The following is a 19,589-nucleotide window of genomic DNA, read 5'->3' on the forward strand; positions in this document are numbered from 1 at the left end:
TGTGCGGTGATTAGTCATATTCTTAAGTGATCACAAATGTGTAATGCAGTTTTATATATAATTTCATAAATTTATTGAATTTTAACGATTTTTTATAAATTACTTAATTATTTTCAAATTTTTTTACCGCTGATTCTTTAAAATTTTGCATAAGTACACCTGTGTGCACTACAAATATAACGTCATACGTAATCGAGACATAAGAACGTTAATAAACATAAATTGTAAGAACACTTATACTCTCATTTCTTATAAATAAGTGCTAAATTTATAGCGATCTGTCAAAGGACAATTTAAAACCACTAAAAAGAAAGATTAATTTCATATAAATTAACAAAAGTGGGTTCTGCATAAATTATAACAGTTTGTATATTAAATATCGCAAAAAATTTACATCGCAGTAAATTCGTGCTAAACGCTTTTATCAGAAACAATCGTAAATCAATGGACTAATATGTCATTAGCCGGTGCTCATCACACACAAGCAAACAATTGTGAATAGGCTACCGAATGGGAGTAGCGAAACAAATCAAGGGCAAGTAGAAAAGAGCAAAGAGAAAGCAGTAATTTGACACTCACACAACAAATAGAACATATGAAAATGCCGATACACACACACTCCCGCATTTTAGCAATACTTGAAAAGTAAATAAACAAAATGAAAATTGTTTAACATAAAAGGAATATAGTTCAGGAAAAAGGGGCAGAAAATTTAGATTTGCAAAAAAATAACAAAATATTAAATATAAAAATGAAGTAATAGTAAAAAAAGTAATGTATTATACTAAAATGTCATGTATTACTCACGCTCAAGTAGCCGCTGTATCAAACTATCCACATTTAGATCAAAGTCAGCCATTATTGTGAATGTGACGTCTACGACGGGCACAACGTGTTTGATAACAATAAAAACACTCCAGGAACTATGAAAACACCAAATATATCTGTTACGCGGCGAGAGTGCAAATGCAGATAACACAAGCTTTTAGTTGCGCTAAACGAAATGCAGCAACAATTTTTCCACAAAACAAAACTGCAGCACGATTAAATGTCAATTAGTCACTGTTGTGTTTGCGATATGGCAAACGTTTGAAATAGAGCAACCACGACACGATCACGGCAACAAAATACACGTACGTTTAAAGTTGGTGCTGTGACGGCGTTTATACCGAAATGCCGGAATGAATGAAGGAATTTTCGTACACCAAAATGCAGACACAGTTCAAATAGTTGCACAGGCAGCCAACTATATTAATTGTGAACGTTTCCAACGAGTTGTAGCCAATAAGGAAATTCCTACAAATGCAAATAAATTCTTGTAGTTATGTCTTTGGAAATCTACAAGTTCCATTTAATATTCGCAAAATTTAGTATTTAAATTTGTAAAGCAATTTTCGCCTGCGACACGCTCCCGTAAAGAAAAAAGATAATTCAATTGAGAAATTGACACACACAAACAACGCACATATAAAATACACGTCAAAATAAAAACACAATTTGCCAAAATATGTATCAGATAAATATTTCGTTTTCAAACTATATGCACTTTTACGATTTTTGTTTTGTTTCAAATATTGTTTGCAAACTTCAATTACTTTTCATTTTTTCTGGCCGGTTTATTATTTGTAACACAGTATTAAAATTGTAACTACTGCTTTTCCAGCCGCTCAGGTTATTTTCACAATTTGTGGATTTTCTAAGCCTGACCAAATATGGTATTTTTCAATCTCTATACACACTAAACTTTATGCTTGCATAAACAAATTTTACTGCCACACAAAAGCGCGTTCAATCATTTGCGTTTCAACAGTTGAATAGGTTAATTTTTATTTCATTAATTCACTGCATTTCACTGCTAATAAGTCCGTGCTAACGCGAAAATATTTTGATATTTTCCTATTGGATTCTCTACGCTCACTGCAATTGGATTTTTGCCATACACAGGCGATTTGTGCCTGCGATGTATCAAAAGTATCGAGCAAAGTGAAAATTCGTTAGTTTTCAGTAGAGTTGCTTTGCTATATGCAGGGTTGTATTGCGTTTAGCCAGGTTTATTTAAATGTGCACATAAATTTGAATGTAAGCGTTTTGACTTTTCTTTGCATATTTTGTTTTTAGCTCACATTAATTATTAGTTTATGCAATGTTAAAATTAACTTTAAAGTGCATTTTTGTAAGCAAAATATTATTTTTTATTTTTATACTAGAATTCTCATTCTCATATACTTTACTGTATTTACTTAGCTGTGTAGCCGCAACCTATATTATAAATATGTAAGTATGTAGATGGCTGACTATGACGTCATAGTCACTTTCATTTCCCCTCGTTTTTGTTAAAAGGAATGTTCTCTCGCTCTCAGCAATTTACACACGAATCATCACGGCTACTACTTTTGCTACATATTGAGTTCAGGCTAAACCACTTCGTATGATTTTCAGATATCAGAGAAAAATGGCTGTTGGTACATAATTGTTGGAAGATTGTCTACGAAAGAATTTGCTGCAATTTTGTATGGAGACATTGTAAAGAAGAAATTTGTTTAAAACAATAATTGTGAATGTTCCTTGGGTAATATATAAAGAATTTTAGTTGATAAATAATTGCCTAATTCCTAGGTTTATGTAATTTGTAAAATGTGTTCCGAGTCATTTTTATTACGTTTGGCAGTTGCTTTGTCGCCTCCATTGTGGGTCCTCCCTTGTGCTTCGTTTCAAAATGAAGCGTAGCCATGAGAACTGCACGAGTGGATCAGATGTCATGTGATATTTTTCCATAGCAATAATTTTCGTCGAGCGTATATTGTTTAAAATAATGAAATTTAGCGTAAAAGCACGTAAATAGCTATTTCCGCAAAAAGACATTTGGCAAAATATATGTACGCGTATGTATGTATATTTAATATATGTACGTGTGTCTGTACATATGTATATACGTGGTGCAAACAGATATGTGTACATACATGTTTTCGATTTCGTATGTGTATGTATGTTTTCACCTTGGTACGCTTTCGTTTTGAATACTAAAAATGGCGATTATTCAGTGTTGCAAACGCATATTTCTTAAGCGGGTAAAAATTAAATCAAATGACAGCTGTCGAAGTTCCTGTTTGTGGAGATTTGTGGGATTTACGAAATATGATGCTTGATGACATTACATACAATTTCAGGCCTACGAACATTTTTTTTTGTTTATTAAAAGTGAGCGTTTAATATTTTTTTTTAACAATTTTGCATAAAAATCACCTGGTAAGCGTCAGAAATATTAAACTGAGTTTATTTTTTTGTTTCTATTAATTATTGCATCTAACATGTCTTTTATAATATATTAATGTGAATTAATTTATTTTTAAGTCAAGAAAAGAAAAAAATCATAATTTTGCGGGAAGTCATTTAGGTTATTATAAATGACGTCTCGTATATAAAAATTTGGCTCGGAATTGGTTTGCAATATTTGCAAACTAATTTGTGCTAAGAAATTCAAATGGCAACACTAATAAAGTTAAAATAAGTTTTTTATTTATATCAATTCATTTTTTTTTTGTTATAAATTAAAAATGATTTTTTTTATATTATAGCACTGCAAGTTTGAAAAATGTAACAAAATATTTTACATATTTTTTTCATGATATTAAGTTAGTTTTTTTATATGTAAATTGATTAAATTTTTAATTATTTTGCCATCGTTAAACAAAGTAAATAGTAATTGTAATTGTGATATTGTAATATTTTTAAAATAAAATTACATAGATTCATTATTATTATATATATTTTTTTAGTTTTAATAATATTTTTTGCAATGCTTTTATTTTTATATTTTTTTAATTAATATTAATATATTTTTTTTTCTGTTTTTTTTTTTTTTGGCGTCTTTAATAACTGCTTGTTATTTATGTCTTTTTAGTAATGTTTTTTTTTTTAATTTTTTTTTTTAATTTATTTGTTGAGAACTTATTATTTCTTTGTTGTGTTTTCTATTAATTTTTATTTTACCAAATTTAAATATTAATTTTCAAATTTGAGACATATTAGTATAAAACAAGATGAAATCTTTGAGTAGTGTAGTCGCGCCACAATGTATATGCAGCCGACGTCAGTATGGTCTACAGAACTGTCAAAATAAATATTTTAAATATATTCATACATTTAGTAAAATTTCCAATTAACTAATACTATCCACTAATATGCTATTACACAAAGCTTATATATAAAATATTCAGTTATCATCCATGTGCATATAAAAGGGCACAAATTTTGCCCGTTTTGTTCGAGTGAAACGCAACATTCTCAGTTGTGTATTCGTCAGAGCTGAACTGAGGTATTGAGTAGTGATTTCTCGTTTCATTCAAGTTGAAATTGTTGAATTGTTCATTACAGATACTTCATGTCAAAGTTTAAGCGGAACACATATAAAATAATAAAATGTCTTATCTAAGTAACATATAAGGCACTACTATCTACCTACAAATACTACTACCTAATTATATAATTAAAAGATAAACAACGTACTGGAAAAACGTAAAGTCTAAACAAGAAGTAATATAAAATGTATGATTAATTTTGCAAAGTATATAAAAATTAGCTCCTCCTACTCGCAGGAGTATAGACTATATATAAATATATTATATATATATATTTGTATGTATGCATGTATGTATGAATATATGTATACCTTATCTGAAGGCTGCGAACGAAAAGGCAGAAAGAGCGCGCGTAAGGGGAAATATGAGAGTAGCGTTTAGCTCTCACGTAATGACGTAAAATGCCAACTCTCAAGTTTTATCTCCCCCCATTTGAGCATTAGTGTTTCTTGACTCGGTTATTACCCTACGAAATGCGTATTATCATTAAAAAATTACGACGGTATGTATGCATGTACACCAGGAAATAACAATTTCACAATTTTCGCGAATACCAGACTCTTAAACACATGCGTTTACATACATATGTATAACGTATTAAAATGTGTTGAGTTTGAGATTTTTCCATACGTGCACCAAATCGTCTACTCAAAGAGAACAAAGTATAAATGGCTTATTTAATTAGTATATACGCTATTTATTTTCTTTCATCTGAATGCCAATATAATGTTGGCAAGTTGTGCGAAAAATCAAACATTAAATACTTAATAATAACATATCAGTGTTCCAAAATCACATTTATTACCAAAATCGAGCGATAATTTATAAATCATCTCATACATTTTGAGAACTTTCTATTTTTTTTAGAGTGCATCATACCTATTAACATACACACATACAGACATATAATTGATCAAACAAAGAGTAAAGCAGCGGCAAAGCTGGAACTAATTGATTTTACATACATATTTACATGTACAGTATGCACAAAACATGCCAGCAATAACAAAACAAAATTAACGCGTTGGCGAGAGGAAAATGTTTTGCCTACCCTCTCGCTTGCTCAATTCAGCAAGAGAGCGCAAGGTTATCCACTTGTATGGATATGTGTTTCCGACGCTCTCTTTTGATATATCAGTATAAGTGTATATACGTGGTATACATTTGTATGCAAGCAGTTAAGAGTATGAGCAATTAATTTATTTTTCTTAACTTGGTCACATATTTTAAATTAACACGATAAGTTATATGTTTGTTTATTTGTACGTACATACAAAACATCAGCTTTTTATTTTTGATTAATTTCATTTTTTAAGGTACAGTGAAAACTTGTTAATGCGAACCAACATAAATTATAAAATGTTTTCTTTTTGATAGGGATGTTAATTTGATTTTTTACCATTTTATTAAAGCTGTCCAAAATTTTAATTTGTATGCAAATATAAAAATAGCTGAAATTAATTATTAATATAATAAAATATTTACTTATATACATACGAAAGTTTACAAAACGTATGTACGTAATAACATAAAACCACAGAAAAAATTAAAAAAGAGCGCGCTTTGTCTCTGACACAATAATTATTATATCCAAACAACGCGGCATAAGCAATGCATTCTGACGAAATTAAACGGCAAATAATAATAAACAAATAAAAACAGTTGTTTATAAAAGCTAATAATTCCATAAAACTAGGTGCTGCGTTTATTAATTACCACAACTGTATATTTCCCCTTCGTATTGTTGTTATATTAGCTTTCCATAGCTTTTTGTTGTTATATTATATTGTCAACAGTCGATTTGTTCGAGTTGGTTTGTAGAGAGAAACATGAGAGCGCAGATGAGAGCTATTAATATACATATGTACATATATACGTGCATACATACATTTTTTACTAGACTAGTGAGTGGCACAGGTGATATAATTAAAACAGAACTGTCAAAAAATCGATTATAACTGTAAATTATTGACAAGTTGACAATTGTTTAAAATAATCAACCAAATAATTAAAACCAATTTAATCGTTAATCCAATATTTATATTTAAATAATTTTTGTACATAATTTAATTTTTTTTAACATCCTTTGCATTTTTTCTAGAATCCAAGTGTTTTTTTCTTAATTATTTTTGGTTATGTTTCATCTACGCAGTTATTTTTTATTTTTCGGGCGTTAAGTTGAGTTCAACGATTAATCGATAAAATTATCGTTCCTTCGAAAGCGTTAACAGTGGGCTAACACTGGTTTCAAAGTACTCGAAATACTAGAAATATCAATTTGTTGTTCAATACACACTACTATCCACTGTTACATTAATTAAATTTTGCTTTTCCAAAGCATATATTCACCTATTTAACCTTAAGTTATCAAGGCAGTAAACATAACCTAAAAACAACGTTACTTATTTGTTTACACGTAGAAATAATAGTTAACTGTATATATTTTTGACTCGCGAGATTTAATTAACACATACAAGCATAAGTTTTTATAGACAGATGTGCAAGTGAAGGCTTTGAAAAAATAGTTCATGGCAAATTGATTTATTATAAACAAGTTTCTGCCGCAAACGCTCAATTTTATCGTTCAATCCCTTGCTTTTGGGAAAATATGTATACGTGTGTGTCTATATACATACATATGTATGTAGGTATGTATTCAATTGTATATATGTACTACTTGCATACTACTCGTCTATTTCCCTTGCCATTTGTCTACCTGGCGCACCTATGATTGATTGTTTTTGCATTGTTTGAGAAATCTCTATAATGCATCAATAATGCCAGTCTAAACTTAAGCCACAGTGCCAGTTTTATGTTTCAGCTCACGATATGTGTGCGATAGTGACGAACGAAAAGTGCTAGAGACTAGATGTATTTAAATATTAATGAAAATTGTAGGTAATTGTAATATAACACAACCTCTGTTTGCATATACATATGTATGTATGTATGTATATTTAGTTTTGTTTGTAAAATTTATATTTCTTTCAGCTTATTTGATTTGAAATATTAATACCAAAAAGCATTTTATTTTCTAACCTCAACGAAACATCCGTGTTATACTAAAAATATGATTTTTGTGCAGATGTATGTATGTATGTCATGTGTATAAACTTCCACCTAGTCAAATATTTGATAATTGCATTCATAAAAATTGTTTGTGCACCGCATGTACATACATACATATGTTTTTGTTATTGCAGCAATGACATGAAGTGACTGGAGAGCAGTAAAATATTTACATATACTACATATACATATTTACAAATTGAATTGATAATCCTGCGCTGACTGCACATGTCGCGTTGCTTTTTTAAAATAAGCGTAACAAAATAGCTGCATCCATAAATCTCAAAGCATTATTGCACTTCAGTTCTTATTGTTATATAAAAGAAACAGTTGCAGTCTTGAATTTTGTTCCATTGTAGCAATTCGAGCGTTAAACCAACGTTAATGCAATCATTTGATCGATTTTTACCTACTTCTATGTGGTGACATGGTTCGCGTCTTTGCTTAGCAAATGATGTGTATGTATGGCATTTCCTTTTCCCTTACATTCGCGCTAATTTTCACACAACAGCTGTTTTTCGCAACAAGTGTAAAATTAAATATTCATAGTAAAGTGCAAGTTAATTAATTTTTATGTAAAATACCGTTTTGTGCTTACAATACTTTACAAAAACTGTTAACTTGCACATGCATACACATGCTTAGACTTGTATATTTAAAAGTCAATGAGCTGAGCCATTTTTTTTTTAAATGTGCTGACAGTTAAGAAACCAGTTTATGCATATACGTATTTTCAAATAGTATTTAATAACTTAAAATTTTCACAATTTTAACAAATTCGTAATGAATCATTTACTTCTCTGTGGTGTATAAACACAACTACAATAAAAATGTACATGTTTTCGGTTGAGTGTTTCTCTTGGTAACTTAAGGCAAACGGTAATTAATAGAAACAATATTATTTATGATGAAAGTTGTGTGTTGCATTAATATGCATTGTCATTTCTTTATGGTATTTCTTATATTCTTAAAAAATAGAGTTAGAAAAAAAAATTTTGTAGAAACACTGCGCATTTGAAAATTTTGTAAAACAAGCCATTACTAATTTATATACATACATACATATGCATGCATAAATCACTTAAAATCATCAAATTTAAGAGATCGCTTTTAAAAACCGCAATTGCAGAAATTACACATTTCCCTAGAAGAAAAGTGCTATTCAGTTTATCAGCAATATAATGAAATGCATTGTGTAATCTAAATTTTTTTTTTTTCATATGAAATAAACGGATTACTAAGAAATGCAAATAAACATGTGTATACTCGTATGGTTAAAAAATGTCATTAATGATTAGAGACCCTGTGTATGTTTGTGAAATTTAAACGGCTTCAGTTTGAAATGGATTATTCAAATTTGGCCAAAACTATCACACTAACCAAAGTTTTAAAAATTAAAATCCTCATAAAATTAGTTAACTAAAAGTTTTCAAATATAAAACTTTGAGAAACTTTTAAAAGTATCAATGTTCTCATCAAGAATTTTCGGAGCGAATGCTTGAAGCACTTTACTGGCATAGCTAGATAAAAGCGTTGAGCGGTGTGTTAATGCCGACGCGGCATCCCTAAATAAAGCGCCAACTTTACGTCAAGTTCTCATTTACATTCTAAACCTAGTACAAAGAAATGAAATGCAATACGAATTAATTCATTAATAATAATTATTTCTTTCATTTGTACAAGCATATAACTACGTACGTAAGTAAATAAATTTTGAAGAAAAATTACATAAACTACTTGTTAACGCGCTGTGAAAATTGAATTTTTAAAAAATCAGCCTTGCCGCCGCGTTTATTGAGGTATGCGCGATGCAAAAATTGAGAACTAAATTACGAAGCGTGAGCGGGAGAGTAGTGTTAACGAGAAATGTACGTGTTTTACAACACCGTCATTTAAGAGATATAAATATTCGTTTTTTCTTTAAGAAACATCAGTCATATATAGCATGTGAAAATGTTCATAAGTATGTATGTTACTAAATAGTTACTAAAATTAATTTAAACAAAAGTGAAAAGTAGGTATAGAATATTTATGAGCACTACAAGAACCGAACCACTCACTATTAATAATCTCAGTTTCACACAATGTCACATTTTCGAAAATGTAAAAGTTTACGAATTTCGTTTTACATTATTCCTCCATTTCATTTGATGTGAATGCTTAAATTTGAAATTTCTGAAAACTTGCCATTCCACAGTTATATTATTTATAATTGCCATAACAATTTTATAAGATAGTGACAATTTGCACGTTTCATTTGTAGTTTTGACATTTCATTTGCATTCGTAATCAATTGCTCACTTTCAATAAGGAATTTCGAAAAACATGACATCTTTTATATGTAAGTACTTTGCACCATTATGAAATTACACCCTTAAAGTACTTGTGCAATTAATTACAAAGCACGTATTTGTTTCATTTTAATTGTTGTTTATCAAATGCACTTATTTGTGTGATTTCTTAGCAAGTGTTGTTTATTCTAAGAGAGCATGTTGCAATCTAGAGATTGTAAAAATCTTTTTACATACGTAAGTGGTACTGTTTCGAGGAAGAATGGCTGTATTTAGGGGTTTCACGTAAATTATGAATATTTTAATACATATTTAAAAAAATGCTGGAAATATATAATTTACGGTTATTTTTTTGTACAAATTTTAACAAAATCTGTCAATAAGAACTTCGCAGCAGTCAAATAAGTAATTTTTTCGTTTCGTATTTTTCCACCTACTTTGCTACTCCTCATGGAAAAACAATGCTGAAAATATTTTTCCATTGAATAAATGTCATAACGATTTTCAATTTAATTTCCTAAATATTTTAATAACACATATTGTACTATTGAAACAGAAGTGAAGCGCTACAATGAACCCATTTTCTTTTATCATTTTGTATTTGCAGACTTCTACAGCTACATAAAATATTCAAATTTCTAAATTAAGTAAGGAAAACTTTGAATTAACCGTTAGGTGTACAGCTAATACACGTTATAACGAGTTACCACAAACAAAAGAGCGCATATAAAATTTAAAAGAGAGAAGACTTGTTCATAACACATGCAACTCATGTCAAAATGTCCGAGGAAAGCAATACAGTGAGTTGTGATGCCGCCATCACTAACACCAACACCGCCACCACGAGTGAGCCAACAACAGTGTCGGCCACGAAAGCCCAAACAGAGCCAGCCGCTGCTAATACGGCTGAGCCTGTTGATATTGAAGATTTAGAAGACGGTGAAATTGATGATGACGAGGATGATAATGATGTTATTATTACAAATGCAACAACAAGTAGTGCAAATAATGCGAGTGCCAGCGCAGGAACGACTGCTAACGATATTAGCGGCACAACACAAAAACCACACCTTAGCGCCGATGCGGTGGCGAAAATACCGATAATTGACTTATCGCATGAGCACACGCCATCGCCCACAACTGTAACGGGTGGCGGCAACAACAATAAGGATGCGTCCTCCAAGTCACGCAGAAACAAAAAGGGTCTGCCGCCAGCAGGTAGGCGTCAAAACGCAACTTTTTGTGATTAATTTTTATTAATTTTTGGTTTTGTTTTAGATGATTACATGGAGGAGGTGGAGAAATCTCTGTCAAATATTTTAAATAAAGCGGGAGTTAAGCCGCAAATACCCAAATGTTTGGAATCACGTCAACAGGACACGAAAGACAATGACGCGCCTGCGCCCGGTCACGGACAGAGTAGAAGTAGTAGGCGCAGAAAGCGTAAAAAGCAACGCGATGAGAGAGAGAAAGAAAAAGAACGCAAGGATAAGGTAATTGAAATGAATATACTTGAATATTAAGGTGACAGCTTTTAGAATTTACTTATTTGCGAGAGAGAGTCTTAATAGATATAATTTTTAAGGTGCTTATAGTACAAAAAATATTTATTTTATAATTTTTTTCTTAATTTAATTCCTTAACAAAAGCAACAATAGAAAATTTAATTAAATTGGTATTTAAATTATATTTACAAATTAATTTTTTTGTTAATTATCCCATATTAATGTAATGTACATTTATATTTTTTTATAAATACATAAATGTATCTATTTTTTTTTAATTTTTAATGGAATTTCACTCATTATTTTTATTTTTTTATAAAGGTTTATTGCTGTGTATTGTTTATTTTTAATAATTTTTTCTAATATATTTTTGTTTATTAATTTAGTTTACTATTATATTTGAAATTATTTCTTCTTCTTCTTTACTGGCGTAGAAACAGTTATTCGGTTATAGCTGTGTTAAAATTTTAAATTATTAATATAAACTAATTAATTTGTTTTTTCTTTAATAAAAAAATAGTATTTTAATTTTAATTTTTTTTATTTAATTTTTTTAATTTATATATTTATATATTTTTTTTTAGTTTATATATTTTTTTTTTTTAATTTTGATTTAGTTTAGTTTTATTTAAGGCTTTTTTAATTAAGTTTATTTTATTTCATTTTTAATTAAAAAATATTTAATACTTTATATATTTTTTTTTGTTTGATAATGTTTATTATAAATAGAATAGAATTAAATTATTTAGTTTCATTTATTAATTTTATTTAAATATTATAATATACTTATTATAACATTAACGTTCGTTATGCTATCTTCCAGGATAAATCACGTTACATGTCACCGGAGCCTTTTAATGGCGCTGCACCAGCCGACGATGATGAAGACGACTTTGAAATGTTGAATGTGGTCGGTGGTAGTCCTTCCAGCACGCCCACGCCCAAATTTGCACCGCCCAGTTATCCCGTTTACGACTCGGCTGATGATTCGTACACATCGTACGACAGTGCTGACTCGTTGGATGGCGGTGGCGAAAGAGGTGGTGGCGGAGATACCAAGCGCCGGCGCAGACGCAATAAAAAGGACCGCAAACGTGGACGCGATCGTCGCGCCCGCAGTCGTGACGATAACGCACGTGGTGGAATACCAGAAAAGCGCTCACGGCGCGACTCAAACGTATGTATTTTTATTTTTATATATTTCGTATTAAATTACAATTAATAAACGCTTTATTGCAGGATGACAAACATCGCCAGGAGCCACGCAAAATGGAGCTATGTAAATTCTATCTGATGGAGTGTTGTGCCAAAAAAGATAAATGTTCCTACATGCATTCGGATTTTCCATGCAAATACTATTATCTCGGCATGGAGTGTCCCAATCGTGAAACGTGTAAATTTATGCACGAAGCGCCGTTATCTGAGCAACTGCGCAATATACTGCTGAAGCATTTAGAAACCGCGCCAAAAGAGATACTCGGCAATTTTAAAAGAATGTCACGCGAAAATGCTATCGCTTTGATGACTAAACGGAACGAAGAATTATGCAAGGAATATAAAGTCGAGAATACTTGGTCTACAATAGTCAATATATCGACGGGTAATAATCGACGCGGCAATCAAGGTGGCTCTAATAATTCAACAAATGATCATCACCAACATCAAAGCCAACCACAGCAGCAACAACAGCCATACAATAATATACCCTCACTTTTCGATATTGTTGTCAAGCCACCAGTGTCGCTGTTGAGTGTGGACAAGCATCGTAAATCACGTTGGGCAGATTCGCCCACACGCGAGCCAACACCGCCAGCACCAGCGCCAGAGAATAACACAAGCGCACAACTGCCAAGCTATTTGGATTTGAAAAATCTCGAAGGCATCATGAAAACGGAACACATACAAAAGCTTACGCAGTTGGGTATAACCAATTTGCAGGAGATCAATCAGTTTACATTCGGTCAACTGCAAAAGATCGGCATTGACTTTGTAGAGATCAGCGAAGTACAGAAGAAAGTGCAAAGCAAAATGGAAAATAAGGAAGGCAAGGATGATGAGGACAATGTGTAAGTAACAAAATGTGTTAGTTGTGCGACATTATATGCTAGTAGGAACAGTCTTTATGGTTTTTGCCCTTTTTTGTACAGATATTTTTATTTTTTAAGCTTGAAATTTCGTTTTGGTACAGATATTTTTGTTTTTTACTTGCGCTTTCTTAGTATTATACACATATGTATGTACATTTCAAACGTTTCAAATCTGCATTATGTGAGACTCAAATCATACTCATACACCATAACCTACAAAAAATTAAATTATTCATCAATGTGGAATACTTACTTATAAATTTTGTTTTTTAACATAATAATGCTTAAATTTTTACATAACCTAAAAAAATTTAAAACGCCGCAGTGTGTGCCTAAATTTCTTGCAATAATCGAATTATGCATGAGTTTTGTATGTCAATGCTTTTATAACCTCAAACTGTGCACCAAAACATCAAAAACAAATTCAAAACATCCGAAAAAAAATTGAAACACCAACATATATGATTAATTGCTAAAATCTTTCTCGCTTCATTATACTTTTGCGACATAACCTTAAAAAAAATTCTAAATGTAATTTGTGACAAATTGTACAAAAATCTCTTGCTTCGGATTAATTTTGCCTACAATTTATATGTATATCCAATCTAAGGAGCGCTTTACACATCCCTTAATAACCGTCATTTGTGTATTTAACTTAACCCATTTTACTCGTAGTTTTTTGTGTGTATTTGTATTGATTTCATTGTTTTCTTTTTTGATTTTTTTCATTCAACGATTTTGTGTTATGACGTGTACTACATAGTCCTACAACACGCGATGTTGATATGCGTTCTATTCCTAGTGCCACAACAACAACGACCATGGAAACATTACCCGCGATCTCGCCGTCAACGCGCCTGAACCTTAATATGGATTTGGACTCGAATAGTAATAACAGCGGTGTTATGCGTTTCGAATATTCACAATATTTAAAGGATTCGAATTTAGCCTTCGATCGCATTGATGCATGTAAGTAGTATAAAAGATAATAATTTAAGGTTAGGTATTCTAATCAAAGCATTCAAGCAACTCGGCCGTTTGGTTGGCATAAAATATAATTTTAAACGAAAGAGGGTTCCTATTTCTAACTAAGGGGCCGCTCGATAGAAGAATAATTCAAAAGTAAGAATAAGAAAACAAACTGTTTTACCCTAACCTCTCTCGCAGCGACATTCTTGTAGCATAAGACTCGCTCTATTTATCTTACAACATGGAAACCACTTTCGTCTGATCTCTTTTTTAGGAGCATGCTTAGAGAAGAAAATTGTCCGAATGAGATTCTAATACAGATGTTTAGACCTAACAGGCTTTATACTTATACAAAAACTGCCGGTTACTCATTTTTTCTTACATTGAACCCGAATTTTTTTTCGGCTGAGCGTCGTCAACTCTGCAGCTTTCTCAAAAGCGTTTTTTCTTAGTTTGAGAAATATTATCATATAAACATATTTAAACCTAACCTCAACTATAGTCAATGTAATTAATATTTTTTTATATTTTTTTGTGTCTTTTAGTTGAAGATGAACGTGACGAAGAGCAGCTAGTCATCGATGATGGCAACATGGAAAATGAAGAGAATGCACGTGCGACAACAACAACAACTAATGAAAATGACGCTGTGCATGATGAGGTACGTTTCAAACTAACCAAGCTTTGACTTGCCTTTATACTCATATATGTGTACATAAACCGTTATTTATATTATTAATTTAACAATTGTAACTATATGATCTCCGTTCTGCTTCATTGTAGCCACCGAAGACTAGCGATCTGGCGTTCCGACTAGGCATGCACTTGAATCCTTACAATCCCTTCCGAACGAACCCGCCCGATTACAAAAAGAGCGAAGATAAATCACTCTCCAATAGCACCAGTAGTCATATTGGTTACCAGCACCACAACGAACGGCGACGCCGCTCTCGTTCGCGGTCCCGTTCTCCTACGCGTTCACGTTCGCGCTCACGTTCACGCTCACAAACACCAACACGCACACAATCCACCACACCCGAAGCCTCCGATTCGGCTGACAATGATGATGGGCCCAGCAGCAAAAGCAAGCAACCAGTTTACGAGCGCAAAACAATGTACGACTTCAATGCCATACAAGCCGAAGAGGATGAACGCAAGCTGTCGGAGCGCAGCATGAAAAACGACAAAGATATGCGTTATTTGGGAGGTAGCATATTACCGCTAGACGGTGTCATGAACTACACACCAGCCACCGAAATCGACGGCTCCATCTCGTCCCACCTGCCGCGTACATATAAAGTGCATGAGTTCGCCATGCCACCAGCAAATTATGGGGATTTACGACGCAGTTTGCGTGCCACCACGCACACGGCCGATCCGCGTGTACGTCGCATACTCGGCCTACCCGAAACACGCGCCACCACTGTGGCACTAAAGCGCTCCGGACGCAAACTTAGCAACACCATAGCCTCACCCGAAGCTGACGAGTCGCCCAAATACTACACGCCACCCAGCACGCTCACCGCCAGCACGATGCCCAGTGAACGCCGCACCAAAGAGCGACGCACAAGTGTTAGCAAACCTACACCGGCGCCAACAACAACAACAACATCACGCACAGATCCACGTTTAGATCCCAGATGTGCGGCGGCCTCAGCGGCAACCGCCGCCGCTGCCAAAGCGAACGAAGCCGAGAAGTCAAGCGCTGCCAGCGCTGCGGGTGGCGCCGGTAATGCCGCTGGCGATGGCATAAATGCGGAAATAACGGGCTTGGGTAAGACGATGCGCGAAAAAATGCAAAGTTCCGATTGGTATCGCAAATTGAACTCGAACATGAAGATACAGTACAATCAAGAATTGGCGCGTCTAATCACTGAGCTGCGACGCTTCCATCAAGACACATCGCCCGATAAGAATTTCAATTTCATCAATTGCAATAAGAAAATCATCGACGATATACTAATACAGCTGGGCATTTTCATTGATGAAAATGGCGAGGTGAACAAAATCGAATCCGACAAATCCGAAGAAGCGGACATGAACGCGAATGCCGAAGCGCGTGTCGACTTCATGCAACAATCGGATTTCCCACATCCACAGCTGAATTTGCCCAATGCGGGCTTTGGTTTCCCCAACGATTTTCGCTTCCCACCGCCGCTCCTTGGCGGTGGTCTGGTGGTGCCACGGCTGCCACTAGCCGCAGCCGCTTCCGGCATAAGTGCACGCCTAGATGCGCCCAGCTTGCTCGGCATGCCGCCAATGTCATTCAATCCATTCGGCTCTAATGCGGGCAATTTCCAAGCTGGCGGACCCGGCCAAATGCCCTTTGGTTTCCTAAACTTCCAACAGCAGATGGGTGGCGGCGGCGGCGGAGGTGGTGGTCCCGGTAATTTCAATATGGGCGGCGGCCATAATCGACGCAACCCGCACAATCGTCGCAATTTCATTTAACAAGCGAAAGTGTGTAGTGACGATGAAGCAGCGGGGCAAATTTAAATGCAAACAACAACAATGCTTAATGCAAGACTTAAATAGTTATAAATTAAAGTTAGTTACTAGTGTAAATATATAACTAAATATGATTTAAATGTTAAGAGAGCAATTACTACGCATTAAGTGCATAAGTACATAGAAGTGTGCGTGGCGCATGCGCGAATTTCGTACAGTGAAGCGTGCAGCGCAAATGTGTTGGCATAATTTTAAATTATTACTATTAATTTTTTTCCGTAAACACTTATTTTATTGCAACGAAACGTCAATGGATTTGTTAAAGTAAGAACTTTGAATAACGTTTTAAACTAGAAAATATTTAAAATACATATAAAGAAAACTATTTCCATAATTTTTACGTCTCAATAAATAAATATGTATGTAACATATGTACGTACATAAATGCGTATTAAAAAATACAAATAATGTGTGCATTTGTTTGTTTTGCTGAGAGCAGCGTTCCGCAAACTAAAATTGAAAAGTGAGAGAAAAAGCAAGAAGGCTTGTGGAGGTTGAACAGATGTTATAAAGCGTTCGAAAGACCCAAATTATTATTTTTTATTTACCTACTTGTTTATTTTTTTTTTTTAGTGTACAAAAAATATTAAATAAAATGCAAAAAATAAACAAATAAAATAAAAATTTGATAAAGGAATAAAATGAGTAAAGTAAAAATGTGATATATAGTTGAAAAGTAAATAAATAAAAAAGTAAAGCAAAGTAAAAACCTTATATACTCAAAAAACAAAAAAAAATTATAAAATAAAAAAATTAAATGAAATAAACCAAAAATAAATAACTATAATAGAAAAATAAAAAAATAGACAAAGTAAATATTTAATAAATAAATAAAAAAATAAATAAATAAAATTATAAATAAATAAGAATAAAATTTGATAAACAAATGAAAAATAAAAAGTTAATGTAAAATAAAAAAATTAATGGAATAAACCAAAAATACATAGCAACAATAGATAAATAAAAAAATAACACTAGTTTACAGTTACTTTTGCGACTGTGATGTTAGAGGATGATATTGATATCATCGGCCACAACACCCGCGCCGTTAGTTCTGCTTTCTCCAGACTGAACAAGGAAGCAACGCAAATGGGTCTGGCAATGAACGAGGGCAAGGCGAAATATCTCCTGTCATCAAACAAACAGTCGTCGCACTCGCGACTTGGCTCCCATGTCACTGTTGACAGTCATAACTTTGAAGTTGTTTAATTGTATTATTTATTTAAATTTTATATATATTTTAATAATATTTCATTTTTCTATTTTTTATTTTTTTAAATTTAAATTTATTATTTTTTTTTATTTACATTTTAATTTTTTATTTTTACTTTATTATTAAAAAAAATTTGCCAACAATTTACGTTACTTTGCCCACTGTATGAACACGATTTTAAAAGAAGCAATTCAAAAATATGTTTTCAATTATTTTACTTAATTGAAAATATTATTAAAATATTTAAATTTAAAACTTTTTCAATCATAAAATTTACAACTAAATTTAATTTTTCTCTTTTTTTAAATGTTTACATTTCATAATATTTTTTTATGTTATTTTTATTTTTGTTTTTAATATTTAAATTAATTTTTGTATATTTTAATATTTAAACTTATTATTTTTTTATTTTTTTTTTATTTCTATTTTTTTTTATTTTTTTTATTTAAATTTTTTTTTTTTATTTAAATTTTTTTTTTTTAATTTTTTTAAAAATTTTTTTTTAAATTTTTAATATTTAAACTTATTTTTTTTAATTTTTATTTTCATAAAATTTTGCCAACAATTTGCGTTGCTTTGCGTCACTGTATGAGCGTGGATTTTGAACGTTTTCAGTATTTACAGCGAATTTCTAATATACTTTCATTATTTTTAAGCATTGACTTTTGAAAAAGCCGCAATTTTCATATCCGCGCGCTGGCGTTGAGTGTGAGCGCAATGAATATTGTTATATCGACAAGCGACTATTTAGAATACATACATACATACATATGTATGTATATAGGTATAAATTCATTTTTTATTAAATACACTTGAGATTTTTGTATGTAAGCATTTAACTTTTATATATAACTAAATTTGTATGTAAATATATAAGTTAAGTTAAAAATTTGTTAAACAAAAGATGGAGCGATAAAATTGAGTTTGAACGTACATGTGTATGTAATAAATGCCATACATCCAGTATATAATGTATATTTCCAGTGATAAGGCATATATGTATGTATGTAATGTATGTACATATGGTATGTGCAAGTAAGATCTTTCATATGTAAATATCATGCATATTTATTCATAATATGAACACATCATAGTTATTTAAACAGCGTAAAATAGTTAAAATAATTATAATAAATTTGTTGTAAGAAAAATCATAAATCAATAAATGTATGGAAATATTTGAAGTATTCATAGTTATTTTCTTTATACATACTTGTGTGTTTGTAAATTTAGATGATTTTTGCCATGCCTTGCCATACCCCTTCAAAAAGTGAGGCGTTCAGAAAATTTAGAAAAAATTTGAGGTTAGGTTGTGTACAAGAATCCCGATAAGCAATGTTTTTCTCTACCAAAAATTACAATAACAACACAAATATTAACATAAATATAATTCCGGCGCACTCAGCTATAGAAATCAAAGCAAACCCCCCTTCTATAAACAAATTTAAACCCAGAAACTAGGTAGGTCTGATATACCTTCTGCAAAATCAAAGGGAGTCCGATTAGACTCACCTAAACAAATACAAAATCAAATAAGTCTAGTAGGAAATAAAATAAAGAAGTATGTTCTTCTAAAAAAGAAACACATT

The 19,589-nt window shown here is 31.9% G+C and overlaps 2 protein-coding genes across 6 annotated transcripts in view; one reads left to right on the forward strand and one right to left on the reverse strand.

Annotated features, from left to right (window-relative positions):
• The window catches only part of LOC105228592 (serine/threonine-protein phosphatase beta isoform), a 91,950-nt gene extending 89,998 nt beyond the window's left edge, over positions 1–1,952 (reverse strand). Inside the window, exon 1 of one of the 2 annotated variants that reach the window (XM_011208475.4) lies at positions 808–1,952. In XM_011208475.4, the coding sequence (XP_011206777.1) occupies positions 808–859 (52 nt within the window). In that variant the 5' untranslated portion in view covers positions 860–1,952. The remainder of the gene's footprint in view (positions 1–807) is intronic. The other variant, XM_049455341.1, reaches the window with a different exon arrangement.
• Positions 1,953–2,411: 459 nt separating this feature from the next.
• On the forward strand, positions 2,412–17,625 carry LOC105228593 (protein suppressor of sable). Of its 4 annotated transcripts, none has more exons than XM_029551247.2 (8): positions 2,412–2,569; positions 10,326–10,936; positions 10,997–11,211; positions 12,047–12,400; positions 12,463–13,289; positions 14,113–14,279; positions 14,825–14,940; positions 15,063–17,625. In XM_029551247.2, exons 2-8 carry the CDS (start codon positions 10,498–10,500, stop codon positions 16,728–16,730), a joined length of 3,786 nt encoding a protein of 1,261 aa, XP_029407107.2. In that variant the 5' UTR covers positions 2,412–2,569; positions 10,326–10,497; the 3' UTR covers positions 16,731–17,625. The 4 variants fall into 4 exon arrangements, with proteins under 4 accessions (XP_029407107.2, XP_011206780.2, XP_011206778.2 ...); XM_011208478.4 differs by lacking the exon at positions 2,412–2,569 and adding an exon at positions 4,252–4,545; XM_011208476.4 differs by lacking the exon at positions 2,412–2,569 and adding an exon at positions 4,254–4,545 and having other exon boundaries at positions 14,074–14,279.
• Positions 17,626–19,589: the final 1,964 nt, after the last annotated feature.

The sequence above is a fragment of the Bactrocera dorsalis genome, chromosome 4 (genome assembly GCF_023373825.1).
Source record: "Bactrocera dorsalis isolate Fly_Bdor chromosome 4, ASM2337382v1, whole genome shotgun sequence".
In the NCBI taxonomy this organism is placed as follows: domain Eukaryota; kingdom Metazoa; phylum Arthropoda; class Insecta; order Diptera; family Tephritidae; genus Bactrocera; species Bactrocera dorsalis.

Excerpts from the sequence above, each read along its gene's own strand:
- LOC105228593 (XM_011208476.4), top strand. The coding sequence starts at position 10,498 with ATGTCCGAGGAAAGCAATACAGTGAGTTGTGATGCCGCCATCACTAAC. Across the intron at positions 10,937-10,996 it reads AAAGGGTCTGCCGCCAGCAG|ATGATTACATGGAGGAGGTG; the intron begins GTAGGCGTCAAA and ends GTTTTGTTTTAG. Across the intron at positions 12,401-12,462 it reads GCTCACGGCGCGACTCAAAC|GATGACAAACATCGCCAGGA; the intron begins GTATGTATTTTT and ends GCTTTATTGCAG.